Source organism: Taudactylus pleione, unplaced genomic scaffold, assembly GCF_031769625.1.
Source record: "Taudactylus pleione unplaced genomic scaffold, aTauple2 ptg000109l, whole genome shotgun sequence".
In the NCBI taxonomy this organism is placed as follows: Eukaryota; Metazoa; Chordata; class Amphibia; order Anura; family Myobatrachidae; genus Taudactylus; species Taudactylus pleione.
The window spans coordinates 1483486-1500086 of record NW_028284511.1 but is presented as its reverse complement, the minus strand read 5'-3'; the positions used below and the strand labels follow the sequence as shown (position 1 = coordinate 1500086).

Below are 16601 nucleotides of genomic sequence, written 5' to 3'. Positions count from 1 at the left end.
AATGAAAGTAGGATGAATGCAACTAGACTGTGCTGATTAATTTGATATGTGATACTTGTATATCTGTGTGCACCTGAGTCTGTATATGAACCACAACGAAACTTGGAATGAAAACAGCTGCAGTCGTTACATTGTAGCACTTCATATACAGATTCAGAGACTCAGTTGCACAGAGATACTGTAGCTCAAAACAGGAGTTAAAGACAAAAAGTAGCATGAAGGGAAAAATGGAACACTTATAACACAAACTTATTGCTATTTCTGTTTTATATCAAGTAGATTAAGCTTTAAAAATAATAATACTTACCACATTTCACAGCCAATCCTAGTTCTCTCCATGTCATTAAATATGTAGTCATTGTAAAAACAGGGGCATTTGTTTCTGGGGACGCATCCTCCTTTGCCATCTTCGAACATATCTTTAGGGCACATACAACCTGAGACACACCCAAGACTGACCTCCTAAAATAAAACAAACACAAATGGTAAGATTCTACTACACATGTGATGCTAATAAGATCAGTAACCTGGTAGAGCAAGAACATGGATTAACATTATTGCTTGCTTTGTTTCTATAGAAACTATATCAAGATTTGCCCTTCTGTCAAGCAAAATTAGCAGTTGGGTTAACAGATCTAGGGGTAAATGACTAAGAATCATGTCTGGTCCGAGATTGCCTGAGTTTAAACATGCACAGTATCGCAGGTGACTTTTGACAGCTGAATAACTGAAAATTTACCAAGAATCTTGTTTTGCTGAATCGTATTTTTCAATGGTGTATGTAATCGTGTTTCCTACACGTGTTCTGTGTGTTCCCCGTAGCCCAACATTTCTGAACATGCAGCCTGCACCTTCTGTGTGTAAAAGTCAGGGAAAAAAAATCGGCTTGGGTTACCCCCCCCCAAAAGCATAACCAGCCTTGGCTCTGTGAGCCAGTCCTCGTTCTAAAAATAAGGTAAAAATGGCCTTGGGTTCCCCATATTTTGGCTCAAACTAGTCAGAGTGTAATGCCATACTGTGTCCCCCCAGCCAAAGCATTAACACCCCAAACTAGTCAGTCCAAGCCAGGGATCCCTGGGGAGGTGGGGATTACCCCAATAAAGGGGTCCTACTGCTCTCTAGAGCACCCAAAGCCTGTAATGAAGCCCGAAGCTCTTCCCTGCACCCCCTGGCCAGTTGGTGCAGGGGTAATAATCATTATAATAAATGTGTACTATTGTTTTTTACAGGACTACAGGCCCCAACATGTCTCCCCTTTGGCACTTGTAGAACTACATTTGCCAGCAGTCTGCTGGCACCAGAACCCTCACTGGGTGTAGACACTACTTCTACACCCACTTAGCCAGTTTCTCTCTGATTTCACACTTATGGCTGATAAAACGTGTGGTTAGTGAAGTAAGATGGTTGCAAGATGATTGCTCGAAACGTGGTATTTACGGGACTTACCTCCACTTTATTTCTTTTACTTCATTTTACTCATGTTCAGTTCTAAGGGCTACTTTATTTGTGGGTTTTTTTTGTTTTTGTTTTCTTTATTCTTTTGCCATCATATCTTAATCACCATTATGCTAATCTGTTATCGCACTGATTTGTCTACATTGTGCTGACTATTGATTCATTGTTTTTGTAGCACAACTTTAATGCACTATGGGCAGAATTCATTTAGCCCCGTTTATTTAACAGTGGTGAAAAAGGGTGGTAGCCTCGGGTTTCAACACCCGGGGTTATTCAATTCCAGCCCCCTTTTCATCTGAGACCCTTTTTAATGCCCGTTAAATTAACACATAGAATCCATGATAAGTTCATGGACCTATGCGGTAACAGGGTTTCTTCACCCGTTAACATGCTACTTATCGGGGATCACTTTTCGAGTCAGACCCGGAAAAAAAATCCATTAAGTGAAGCCTGCGGACTTCTTCTGGGGCTAATTAAATAGCCCCGGGGGATCAATTAGCATGCAGTAAATTACCGCGGCTAATTGAATTCCCCACTACTGTATGTTTGCATATCTGCATTTGTATCAAAAATCAATAATATAGTTCTAAAAAAAACACATTTCATTACATTACATACATCTGGACTTTTGTGCTATTTTCACCTGGTGGTCACATCTAAATTAACCCCAATAGTCACAGCAGTTCAAAACCTGTGACTAATTTTAAAAATAGTAACTATGAGGTCCTGCTATTTCTATAGTTTACATGTGCAAGAGTATGTACTGCTGTTGCCATTGCCAGAGAGTAGGGAAGTATTTATTTAGAGAGAGAAAAAAAAAAGTTTACTGATGAACACAAAAATTAGAATAAGACATATACAGTATATTGCCATAATGAAAAATTAACCCACTCTATAATGCAAAACTTAAATATACTGTATTCCTTATTTATCATTTGCTAAATAACTGGGACTATAAGCCATCTCCTATTTCAGCATTGTAATTGTAATGTATTCTGACAAAGAAAGATAAAGAAAAGTCAGTAACATTTGTGTCTAAACATACATTGCAGAAAGCCAATTTACAGAGATTGGTACAGTATCTATACAAATAAACCTAGCACATCACAAAGTACAATGAAGATCCTGATGTATACTTACACAATTTAAATGTAATGTTTTGCAGCTGTTTAAACATTCAACTCCAGTGGAGCCCTTAGGTTCCGATGAACAGTTAAAGAAAATCATGGGAGATGTGCAATCTGAAATGTAATAGATATACATGAGGATATTGTTTAAGGTTTTTCTATTATAATTATCAGTTTTATTCATCTGAAGTCTTTACTGTTTTTTTGTCAAGCAATTAAATTAGTTATAACGTATCCAGTGTATGGTTTGTCTCTTGCAAGTAGATTTCAACAGCAATGAAAAACAGCACACTATGGGCCCCATTTAACAACAAGTTATAACCCTTTTAGCACTCATTATGAGGTTGTTCTCCTTTCAGTATTAAACAAACAGTGGTACACTAAGTTACAATGTTTGTCATTGTATTGCTTGTGCCATCTATAGATCGCAAGAGTGTTACAGTCCCCAGTGTAAGCAATGGGGACCCAGTGCAGCCATGCTGGCTTCAGAGAAGCCTTCCAGGCACTGTCGGATCCCCACTAGGTGAAACTGTCATGCACATGAGCAGAATGACCATCGCGCATGACACAGTAGCGCATCGCTGGCAGCATTAGGCTGTCAGCAGCTGAGCAGAGGATGCCGTTGAGAAGGGGGGCGTCACTGGACCTTGCCTGCAAAGTAAGTAATGTTAAATACCAGTGGCATTTTCATTAGTATCACTGCGATACTAAACAAAATATGTTCTGTTGTTGCTCAGTAGGCACGAGTTACTGAAAGGCCTAGAGGCCTGTAAGAGCAGTGTCTTCCTTACAGGAGAGGGATTGGAGTGTTCCCTGTTACCCATTTCACTAATGATTTAAAATTTTCACAGAGAGGAATTCGCTTTACATGATAGCATGTACATGGAATGAGTAGTGAATGTTCATTCTTCTGCTTTTCCCTCTTATGCCATGATACATATTTTTTTATTCTTCTTTCTGCCCTCTTCTGCAGCAGGAGAGAAGCACATCCTCATAATAACAGGCACAAACACTGCAAGAATTGACCAACTCTGTGATGAAACAGGGGGCAGATGAGCAGTTTGGCACTAAAGGGAATGTTAAGATGCCAAAGGGGAATGTTACCAAACCTTCTAAATAGAACATGTGAAGGTACTGCCCCTACCAACTAATCAGATTATAGTTATCATTTATCTAGTACATTTTATATAATTATATCTAGGGTTATGCACCACCCCCGTGTTTTGGATCTGTATCTCCTTCAAGGTTTTGGATCTGGATTTGGTGTTACAAAACCACCCTTGTGTGTTTTGGTTTTGGATATGTATTTCCAGTCAATTTTGACCACCTCACAGCTCACAATATTGATTTCATCCAGTTTAGGCCAAATGGTTGCATCGAGCTAGCTGTCTGACTAAGCTAAGCGAAAGCAGTGGGCGGCACTAACATGGCACAGAGTGGCACTGCAGTGGCAGACAGGATGGCAGTTTAATAAACTACACAACCCCATAGGAAGTTTAAAAACCAAGAATGTTTTCATTAAACAAGAACTAGGTCAGAGGCCTGAGGGAGTTGGAATATGTGTATGGACTGAAGACAGGGAAAGGATGGAAGGATTGATTAGGTTTTCCTTTATTTATTATTTTAATATTTTGATTCTTAAGAAAATGTATAAGGGAAGATCAATGTAAGATCAGGTTCTTCAGTTGAAAGACTACTTTGATCTGGAGGAGGTTTTTTATACATCTAATAGAAATGCTGTGGCCTTGATTATAGAGGTGCTGCTAAATAGTACACACTGTAAACAGATGTATACTTTGTACTCAGGGAGGTTGTTAGGGATAATGGAACCAAGACTTGCTGTTTGCATCAGAGGAAAGCAGCCTATACCTCTCCTGCTGAACTAGAACTCCCAGCATCCGTGATGTTTGCCAGGCCTACTGGTAGTTATCTGTCCCGGCTGTACTGAAAACTCTTTCTGAGTACACATTGGAGGGTGGGCAGCTCAAGTAAAGCAAAGCCAGTAACTGCAAGGGCCTCCAAATTGCCTTTTTTTCTTGCCTGAAGTCAAACGGACTGTCTGATATGGCTATTTGGACACTATCATTAAAATAGTCCTCAACCATTCTTTGAATGGTGACCATATCAGATGGTGTCATGGTAGAGGTCTCATTAATTGTAGGCAATTCTTTTAGACCCGACCAGATGTCAAAACTTGGTTGTTTTGACTCATCTGCATAAGCAGTGGGTCTTTTTTTGGGAAAGTTGAGTTTTTTCCTAGGAGCCGCACTTGCTGGAGAAACTGAAGTAGGAGCCATCGCTGCATCAAATTCCGCTTTAGCTGACAATTTACTTAACGACAGATCTTTGCATTTCTTCAGATCTGTGTCCGTTGGGATAAAAACATAGTGTATGCCTTGAACCTAGGATCGAGCATGATTGCCAAAATATATTGATCCGATTGGAAGAGCCTGACAACCCTTGGATCCTGGCGCTGTGTATAAAGGACTTGATCTACAAGTCCGACATATTTAGCGGAATTGCTTTTTTCAGCTCCTCCTTCAATTTCTCAAGCTGCTTTTCCAACAGTCTAAGTAGGGGCATTAACTCCAACCTGACTGAAGCTGGCAGTGTCTGAACTCACTTCACAGGTGACAACTTTGAAGAGTTCAGCACTTGGCACAACTCAGAAAGTAATTTCCACTGAGCTTGAGTAAGGTACATTCCCCCTCCTCTTCCTATGTCATACCTTGTTGTGTAGCTTTGGATGGCTCCGCTGAAGCATATACAGGGTGGAGTTTCACCTTGTAACTACCTCTTGCTTCAGCTGGTGACAGGGCAAATTCAACATTTCTTGCAGGTGCTGCAATCTTCTACATGCGCCTGCTGAATGGCGAAAATTTCCTGAATTTTTGTGGGCCACAAAGAGCATCTCATGCACGACTCATTTTTTTTTTAAATGTTGTACCACCAAACTTATTGCGTGAGCAAAACATGGGAAATGTTGGAATTCACCCATCTGTAATGCTCTCACAATATTGGCAGTGTTGTCAGAAATCACAAATCCTGAGGAGAATACAAGTGGGGTAAGCCATTTTGCAATGACTTCCCTGAGTTTTTCTAAGATGTTGTCAGCAGTATGCCTCTTAGTGAAACAGCTCTGAATGAGCTGTTGTTTCTTATATGCTGCTGCTGTTGGAGTTGCTGAAGGCAATACACCCACCCAGTGGGCTGTTACAGTCATGTAATCTTGCGTTTGCCCTGTTCCACTTGTCCACATATCTGTGGTTAAGTGGACAGTGGGTACAATGGCATTTTGGAGGACATTAAGTTTTTCTAACATCCCTTTACAGGCTGGAAATTGCTTTTCTAGTGAAGTGGAACCTAGATTGTATTTGGTAACAGGGATACAGGACCTCAACTAACTGTCTAAAACCCACTACACTAATGGCAGATATCGGACACACATCTAATACAAGCATAGATGTTATGGCGTCAATGATCTGCTGTGCAACTGGGTGACTGCTGTCATACTTTTCCCCCCTTGCATAGGATTGTTTAACAGTTAATTGTTTTTTTGAACTAGTACTAGTAGTCTCTGGTTCCCTTCTGGGATGAGGATCCACTCCCAGCAGCAGCAGGCGTAGCACTCAAAGATTCTTCTAAGGAATCCAGAATTGAGGAGGACTGAGTTAGCCTGATTAAATAGGATGCAGGACTAGTTCTGATCATTACTGAAGATATTGTTGATGAAGGTGTTGGTGGTGAAGATACAAGGTGCTTGGATCTAGCAGAGAAAAGGGAGCTAGCTGATGCTGGACTGCTTGTTGTTACTTTGTTAGCCAAAGTTTCTGAATTTTGCAAACACTTTTGATGGATGCATTGTAGATGATGTAACAGGGAGGAGGTTCCTAGATGGTTAAGGTCCCTACCTCTACTTACTCTGGCATGACAATGGGTACAGATGGCTTGACAATTGTTGGGTAGAAATGATTCCACATATAAGTGGATTTTTTGTTTTATACCCAGGCATGACAATGGGTTTTTCCTTATCATGGGCAATGATTGTTTCCACTGGGGCCTGATTTTAAACAAACAACATCCTCATCAAAAACATTCTCATCATTAGCATCCTCATCATCAACATCTTTATTAGAATCAGCTACACAACTATCCTCCTCATCCTGGTGCACTTCCACAGAAGCATCCTCGATTTCTATTTCAGCATGTTGACCTGTGCTGCTCATCCCCACATTTGCAGAGGATGCACAATTGGTGGAAGGAGGCTCCTCTTCGGGTACAGTTTTGGAAAGGTCAAGCTCACACATGGCAGCCGCTGACACACTTAGACTATCCTCAGGGATTTCTGACATTTCTGAGTGCACAGTTAGTTCCTGTGCCTTAACAATTTCAATTTTTTTGAAACATCTATAGGGAGAAGGGCTTACATTATCATAAGAGGCAGAACCAGTAGTTATAAATAAAGGACAAGGCCTTAACCTTTCCATGCCTCTTCGTGTGGTGAAAGACATATTGCCAATAGTATGTCTTTCTGCAGCTAACTTTCCCTTTGATGTTTTTTTCTTTACTACTGTAAAAGATTGCCTCTTTGATTTTAAATGCCCTAACTTAAGCCCTGTATGCCTTTGGGCATCAGCTTTAGTAGATGACATAGGCGGTCTAGTATCATCATGACTGGTGGCATTGGCGGCAGCTCCAGCAACCTGTTTTCCTCTCAACAGATCACTTTGCATATCAACAAACATGAACAAAGTGGGGTACAGCACATATGTCAATTTGTACCAATTTTAAATATTACATTGCGGTATCAATGACCTACAACGTCACAATATTTTTTATGAATAATACACTGTTCTACCACTCACAACGTCACAATATTTATTATGAATAATACACTGCAGTTCCACTTAGTTTCACAATATTTTTTATGAATAATACACTGCGCTACCACTTAATGTCACACTATTATTTATTAATAATACACTGCGCTACCACTTACAGTGTCACAATATTTTTTTGAATAATACACTGCAGTTCCATTTTTTTTGAATAATACACTGCAGTTCCACTTACAGTGTCACAATATTTTTTATGAATAATAAACTGTGGTTCCACTTACAGTGTCACAATATTTTTATGAATAATAAACTGCGGTTCCACTTACAGTGTCACAATATTTTTTATGAATATTACACTTCGCTACCACTTAGAGTGTCACAATATTGTTTATGAATAATACACTGTGCTACCATTTACAGTGTCAGAATATTTTGTATTAATAATACAGTGCGCTACCACTTATAGTGTCACAATATTTTTATGAATAATACACTGCACTACTTACAGTTTCACAATATTTTTTATGAATAATACACTGCAGTTCCACTTAGTTTCACAATATTTTTTATGAATAATACACTGCGCTACCACTTAATGTCACACTATTATTTATTAATAATACACTGCGCTACCACTTACAGTGTCACAATATTTTTTTGAATAATACACTGCAGTTCCATTTTTTTTAAATAATACACTGCAGTTCCACTTGCAGTGTCACAATATTTTGTATGAAGAATACACTGTGGTTCCACTTATGGTGTTATAATATTTTTTATGAATAATACACTACACTACCACTTACAATGTCACAATATTTTTATGAATAATACACTGCGCTACCACTTACAGTGTCACAATATTTTTATGAATAATACACTGTGCTACCACTTAAAGTGTCACAATATGTATATGAATATTACATTGCAGTTCCATTTACAGTGTCACAATACGTGTAAGCAATACGATGAATATTATAATACACTATCACTTACAGTGTCACAATACGTTTATGAAAGGGAATATTACACTGCGCTACCACTTAGTGTCACAATTTGGGTATAAATATTTCACTGCGCTACCACTTACAGCGTCACAATACATGTATGAATATTACACTGCGGTCAGACCAGCAGCCTCACAATAAAAAATATAGTACACTGGGGTACAGCATAAAAAAATATAATTATTAATATTATTAGCATTTATAATTTTAAACTGGGCACCATTGGACCGAGAGAGCACCCAGACCACCCCTAGACCAACAGAGCACCCCTGAAGGACACAGCTGCCCCTTTATTGATGGACAAAGCACCCCTAGACTGAGAAAGCACCCCTGCAAAACATAGCAGACCCTTGATGGATGGACACAGCACCCAGAGCACCCCTAGATGACAGCACCCCTGAAAGACACAGCAGCCCCTTGATGGACGGGCACAGCACCCAGAGCACCCCTAGACCAACACAGCACCCCTGAAAGGCACAGCAGCCCTTTGATAACCCAAAACCCAACAGCACCCAGAGCACCCCTAGACCAACACAGCAGAGCACCCCTGCAAGACACAGCAGCCCCTTGATGGACAGACACAGCACCCAGAGCACCCTAAGACCGACACAGCAGAGCACCTCTGCAAGACACAGCAGCCCCTTGATGGACAGGCACAGCAGAGCACCTCTGCAAGACACAGCAGCCCCGATGGACAGACACAGCACCCAGAGCACCCCTAGACTGACACAGCAGAGCACCCTTGCAAGACACAGCAGCCCCTTGATGGATGGTCCACACAACAAATAACCAGGCGCTAAACCTCCTAGATAGATCTATCAAACCAATTATAAAGCTTAATTAGCACTACCCTACTGACAGCTTGCCCTCCACAGATGGGGGAATACTGGATGTCCCCCCAAAAAATTAGAAAATCAGAAGAAAAAAAGAATGTAAGGCGCTGGTCATTTATAGGGCACCTTTTAATTAAACCACAGATAAAAGATAACATAAATGAAAATATATAAAAATAAGTAAGAAACTAAATGAATGAATGGTAATTAAATAACATAATGAATAGAAATAAAATAAAAAATATGTAGTGAGGTGTATATAGATAAGAAATGTAATTAAAAATCACATACAGAAATACAAAAATATACAGATAGTTAAAAATCAACATGTACCACATATGAAAGCACTACAAAGAAATGTAGCTAAATTTGATATAGCATCTTTCAATTCCACTGAGTGGAATTAGGCATATAAAAGAGAAAAACCAGATGGTTAAAAGTATTGCAACATCAAAGTATTCTAATAAGAATCCATTTGGAGAGGTTTTTATATTTTGTATCCTTTTTTTAGTTGTTGGGAAAAGTGCATTCAGCACTATATTTTTAATATATTTGCAACAATGTCCTCAAAGAACATATGATAGTAAGTACATAGCTTTTGGACAGCTGTCCCAATAGTTCCAATTAGGAGATAATTAAACTGTGGATATTTGTAAGGCATGAATTACAGGGAGAGTTTTTATAAAAAACTTAAAAAGCATGTGTGGTTATTAATATATTGACATCTCAAAAAAAGACTCTATCCCTGATGGTGTTCCTTAAGTTTAAAGCGAGTCTTTTGGTTCAGAAGGTATGTGCTTTACCCGGTGTGTGTGGTCTCAATCCGGCAGCAATAATTCACTGTTCACAGTGTTCATAAAAGAAAGCAGGGAATCACTTTCTGCTGCAGCCCGTATGTCCTCATGCCTATCCACAAGTTTGGCACAAATATAACGTGTTTCTCTACCTTAGAATCCTTGGCAACTTTCTCAGATAGTGTGATAAATGGACACAGCACCCAGAGCACATCTATACAATACACTCTCCACAGCTGGAGTGAAAATGGCGCTGATGACTGGGGACCTTTATAGATTCCAAAACCAGCAAGAATCTGAGAAAATGGGATGATAATGTTTGGCCTAATTTTCGTATCTGAATCAGGTGGGCAAACCTGGGCCAGACTGGGATCCTGGCTCAGATCATTCAGTTTCGGTGGGTCCAGTTCCCTGAGAACCGGACCCACTAAATTTTTAATTATAACTAGAATCTGATTAGTGGTTATCAGTAGCATCTCCAATTGTCCTCTTTAGATAGTTTCGTAGATCTCCCTGTAAATATCCCTAAATATCTAGAAGGACCCAGATGAGAATAGAAGTGGATGAAGGCTAATGATTCATCTATAATTCTTACGACTGTTTTAACCAGGGCAAAGATCAAGAGATCTGTCAGGCCCTAGTACTAAAAAGGTATGCCCAAGCATCAGGCATGTGGGGTCTATTGTGAATACCGAGGCCCTTTGCATGCCAGAAAGAGACTCAATTATGTGACATTACTTTGTAACTACCCACACCTCCAAATTCCCCTTTTGGCTTTTCTGAAAAACAACCCATGCTGATTATCACTGGGGCTATGCCCAATGCATAATATGTACTGTAAGATAAATAAAATGTTTGAGAACTGCAAACCCTGGAAGCCTTTTACTGTTTGGTAGCACTTGCACTTGTAAACCCACAAGGGCCAGCATGTCAATGTAATAGTGCCAAAGCATGCTGATACTTATAGAACTACAAGTTTGTGGAATACGTAGCTCTACAAACCTAACTAACAGTCACTAATTGTAAATAAACACAGGGACAGCAAACGTATAAGGGGTCTATTTAGTAAAAACTGTGGTAATACTGTAGCTTGCAAAAATACAGCATGTTATTGCTACATAGCTTCAAACGTGCACTGAAAACCCACCTGTTCATCAAAGCATACCTTTCCACCACATAACTGCGTCACCAGGTCGCTCTCCACACCATCCTGCCTCAGCCAACTCTACCTTGCCTACGTCCTGCCCTCAGGTCCCCAACTACACACTCATGCTTCATGTCATCTCCTTGTCTCCCCTCTCCCCTAAATTGTAAGTTCCTAGGAGCAGGGTCCTCTTCCCTAATGTCTCACAGCCCTCTTCTCTAACACTTCAATGACAGCCTTCACCTTCCCAGTTGTTATGTGTATGGCAAATTGTGGTGGTAATTATTACTTGTGCTCTCTTTATGTTTTGGTTACTGTATTGTAATGTTCTGTGTAACCTGTACTGTCCTACTGTTGGCATATGTACGGCACTGTGGACCATCTGTGGCACCCTATAAATAAAATGTCATAATAATAATAATACCTGCAAAATGCTTGAGAACAGAAAAATTTGATATTTGTTGCATGCATTGCAAATACATAGTAAGCCACCAGGTCAATTTCACGGTTTCTCTGATACTGGTGGTCCCTACACTGCATGATAACAGTACCCACTCTGGGCCATGCAGTTGTCTATTGTAAGGCCTCATGTTAAAGGCACATACAGAAATGCATCCAAATTGAGAGCCAGCTTTCCCTGGAGTCACCCATTGGACCACCAATTAGCTCTTCAAATGCTGGTTCTATTTTTATAGCACAGACTGTAAAATGACAGAAGCTAATTGGTTGGTACTTTATCTCAATTCACTTTACCTCTCTTCAATTTTGATTCATTTCTCCCTCTATTTCAGGACAAACCTTGCCCCTGTACCGGTCAGCACCCACCTGGTGTCCAGTGCAATCGTCTAACCCCCCGTAACACTTCTCCATTCTGGCTCCTGTATAAAAGGGTAGGAAAGTGAGGAGAGACTGCAGCCTATCTCCCAGCTGAGCACACGCTACTGTGTGCTGTGCTGCGGAGGATCCAGGGATGCTGGTGCCAATGAGCAGCAGCAGTCTCCCTTTTCTCCCTTCCTGCATAATAGTGTTACTGGGAAGGGGTAGTATGGGGCCAAGGAGCAACCAGAGAGAGCCAAAGATCGCAAGGGGTAAAGAAAGTGATGCCAAAGCCTGAGGAGGGAGAGCTGAATATCAGGGTGAAAGCCAATACCATTATCCTTTATACCTTCAATTATACCTTATGCATAGCAGGTGCCCCCTCTTCCAGTCATTCCTTATGCTATGGCTCAGTCAGTACTGGGAGCCAGCCCAGTAGAGCCAGCCCAGTAGATGGGTGAATGTATGGAATGCTGTACAACTATGAAAGAGTCACTGTATGGAATGTTAAGCAATTATGGAATTAATAATGTTTGGAATGCTTGGCAACTATGGAAGGGTCAAAGTATGGAATGTTAGGCAATTATGGAGTGGACAATGGGCCTGATTCACAATCAATTGCAACTGCGATTACGCATGCAATCACCTGATTGTTGGTTCTGCACATGCGTATGCATGCCCGAACACTCCTCTGCGATTGGGACTGCGATTGCAGTGACTACACAGACCCATTGCAGAGTGATTGACAGGAAGTACCATTTGGGGGTGGTGACGGGGGGTGGTCGGCTAAACGCAGGCATACCAGTGCATTTGAATGCAGTTACAGGGACTTGCATAAATTAGCCACTGCAATGCCATATGCAACTTGGGCTTTCACTGAGGGCCTAATTCAGACCCGCTCGCGAGCGCAGGACGCTCGCAAGCGGGTCGATGGTGCCCTAATGCGCATGCGCGAGACCCGGAGAGCGACAGCAAAGCTGTCGCTCCGGGTCTCGCACCAAAGGCGGCGTGCTGTCGATGGTGACTGACAGCATGCCCCCTTTGGTGGGCGTGCCAGGGGCGTGGCTGCCAGACGGAAGCGTTCCCATGGAAACGCCTAACGTCTGGGTCCGACGGTGATATTGGCTCTGATAGATATTGGCTCTGACCCTACCGCAGGGTCTCATGGCAAGCCCGATGGTCGCGATGGTCTTGACCATCGCGACCATCATCATGGACGCTCGCATAAGCTGTGGGTGGTAACCCACAGCTATGCGAGCGTCCAAGAGGCCGCTCCATTTTTAGGTAGGAGGGCCCTGATTCAGAGCGAGCGCTCTGGTCAGAGCGTCCGGCTCTGAATCAGGCCCTGAGTGCGATGACGTTAGAAATTCCTGAGTAAGTGCAAGTGTGCATGAGGCTGCAATTGTACTCAATGTTACCAGGGCCGGTACAAGGTTTTTGGCATTCTAGGCATAGCTTCAGCCTAGCACCCTCCTTCCCTCGGATAGCTACACAAACACATACAGTGCCCCCAGTAGTGGTCCCCTCTATGCAGTGCTCCCAGTAGTGTTCCCACCCCTATGCAGTGCCAACAATAGTGGTCCCCTATGCAGAGCCCCTTATACAGTGGCCCCAGTAGTGTTCCTTTATACAGTGCTCCCAGTAGTGCCCCTTATACAGTGGCCCCAGTAGTGCCCATTATACAGTGCCCCCAGCAGTGGTCCCACTATGCAGTGCCCCCAGTAATGATCCCCCTATGCAGTGCCCCTTATACATTGCCCCCAGTAGTGCCCATTTATACTGTGCTCCCAGTAGTGCCCCTTATACAGTGGCCCCAATAGTGCCCATTATACAGTGCCACCAGTAATGGTCCCCTCTATGCAATGCTCCCAGTAGTGGTCCCCCCCATGCAGTGCCCCCAGTAGTGGTCCCCCTATGCAGTACCCCTTATACAGTGCCTTCAGTAGTGCCCCTTTATACAGTGCTCCCACTAGTGCCCCTTATACAGTGCCCCCAATAGTACCCCCCTATGCAATGCCCCCAGTAGTGGTCCCCCTATGCAGTGCCCCCCATAGTGGTCCTTATACAGTGCCCCCAGTAGTGCCCCTTATACAGTGCCCTAATATAGTACCCCCAATAATGCCCCTTATACAGCGCCCCCAGTAGTGATTTCCCCTATGCAGTGCCCCCAGTAGTGGTTTCCCCTATGCAGTGCCCCTTATACAGTGCCTCCAGTAGTGGTCTCCCCTATGCAATGCCCCCGGTAGTCTTCTCCCCTATGCAGTGCCCCTAGTAGTGGTCTCCACTATGCAGTGCCCCCAGTAGTGGTCTCCCCTATGCAGTGCCCCTTACACACAGACAACAACAAATAACACATAATTTACCTGAATCTGCAGTTAACCACAGGGTGCGATGGCATACCATATCTGTATTGTGCGGGGAACACATCCATTAAGGCGTCAGCCTTAATGATCGGAATTTCATTGCTTTTTTAGTTTGAGTGGCAGAAAATTCTGTAGGTTTTTTGAAATTTCAGATCATGTCTAAGAAGCCTTGATGGGACATGTGAAACTGTAAGGTTTTTTGTCTATGGAATTTCATTGCTTTTTATAATTTATTAACCATCAGGGCTTGGAGGAGCAAACCAGGCCACCTGCAGGGGAGAAGGGCAACAACATGGCACATTAGCGCTGGTGGAGGAGGGGACAGCACACTGGAGGTGTTTTGGGGATGCAGCGGGAGAGACGGCTGCGGGGGGGCGGGCTGCAGGTGTATGGGCAGAAGTAGCAGTGTGGGTGTGGAGCAGTGGCAGCAGCTGGGACGTGCACAGAGGCATCAGCGGGCATCAGAGGGGCTCACTAGCTCTAGGCATGCATCTGAGAAAATAAAATCAATAAGACACAGGTGTATGGATGTATCTGTGAGATCCATCCGTGCATCCTGTGTTATAAATTGAATACAGGTATGTGTAAAATACAATTTGTACGTAATATGTAAAAAACACAACCAGCCCCAGGCTTTTCACTGCTGGTCCTGGTTGTGAAAATCGAGGAGACAAAATGCATAGGGGTCCCCTGTATTTAGCACAACCAGCACTGAGCTCAGACGACCCGGTTCTGGTTTTAGAAATACAGGGGACAAAAAGAGAAGGTGTCCCATGTATTATACATAACCAGTACCAAGCTCTTTCTAGTGGGGGAGTAAAGCCACAGCCAGGGGAACTCTTTCACTGGGTCCCCCTGCCAAAGCATTAACTCAGACCACTGCTCAGCCCAGGCTGGGGATCCCTGGGGAGCTAGGACACCCCCAATAAAGGGGTCTCTCTCTCCAGGGCACCCCAGGCCTAGGCTGATAGCCCGGGGCTATCCACGCCATGGCTGGGCAGTGGGTGTTGATTGTGTAAAGTGGCCCCTCTAAAGAACAACCATCCCCTGGCACTGCCGGTACTGGTTGTGAAAATACAGGGAACAAACGACGTATGGGTCCCCTGTATTTAGCACAACCAACACCAGGCTTTTCTAAGCCAGTCCTGGTTTTCAAAATACAGGGGACAAAAGATATAGGAGTCCCCTGTATTTAGCGCAACCAGCACTGGGCTCAGCGAGCCGCAGCTGGTTTTGGAAATACGGGGGACAAAAAGAGTAGTGGTCCCCTGTATTCCATAACCAGCACCGAGCTATTTCTAGTGGGGGGATAATGCCACAGTCAGAGGTGCCCTTTCACCAGGTTCTCTGGCCAAGCGTTAACCCTGACTGCTATTCAGCCCATGCAGGGGATCCCTGGGGAGCCACCAATAAAGGGGTCCCTCTCTCCAGGGCACCCCAGGCCTGGGCTGATAGCCCGGGGCTATCCCCTGCACTCCTGGCAGTGGGTACCGGCTTGATTATGTAGTGAAAATAAAGAGCTATAATATTATCTTTTACAGGTTAACTACAGTGCCCAGCAAGCCTCCCCCGCATGCTGGTACTTAGAGAACCACAAGTACCAGCAAGCGAAGAATTAAAAGTCTGCTGGTACCTATAGTACCCCTGTAAAATAAATATTAAAATAAAAACATAAAACCAAATGTTTTAATAATTTATTTTGCTGCACCTTCACCTGGGGGATGGCGGCCTTTAAGCTCTTTTTCATGGCTGACACCCACCCAGGGCTTCCAGCATCTTCGCCTGGTGGGCGCAAACCCATCAGGGCTTCAGGCATTTTCACCTGAGGGATAGCGGCCTTTGAGCTATTTTTTATGTCCACCACCCACCCAGGACTTCCAGTGTTTTCACCTGATGGGTGCCAACCCACCAGGGCTTCCGGCATCTTTGCTTGGTGGGCGCCAACCCTCCTTGCCTTCGCCTGGTTGGGCCAACACACTAAGGCTTCTGATGTCTTCAACTGGGGGTTGGCGGCCAATTAGTCTTTTTTCATGACTGCCACCTCCCCAGGGCTTCTGGTGTCCTCTTCACATAGTGGGCGACAGCCTTTGAGCTCTTTTGCATGGCCGCCGCCCACTAAGACTTCAGTCATCTTCTTTCTTCAAGAACTCTTGCATGCCAGGTCACGCCGATGCTAATGCCCGCACCACCACTGGGTACCGCCACCGCTAACACCAGCCATCTT

The 16601-nt window shown here is 43.3% G+C and overlaps 1 protein-coding gene across 1 annotated transcript in view; it reads right to left on the bottom strand.

The window, feature by feature from the left end:
- The window catches only part of LOC148525213 (uncharacterized), an 88835-nt gene extending 72534 nt beyond the window's left edge, over positions 1–16301 (bottom strand). The window contains exons 1-2 of the mRNA XM_088471024.1: positions 16138–16301; positions 308–462 (exon numbers count right to left, since the gene is read on the bottom strand). Coding sequence (XP_088327150.1) covers positions 308–462; positions 16138–16301 — 319 coding nt within the window. The remainder of the gene's footprint in view (positions 1–307; positions 463–16137) is intronic.
- Positions 16302–16601: the final 300 nt, after the last annotated feature.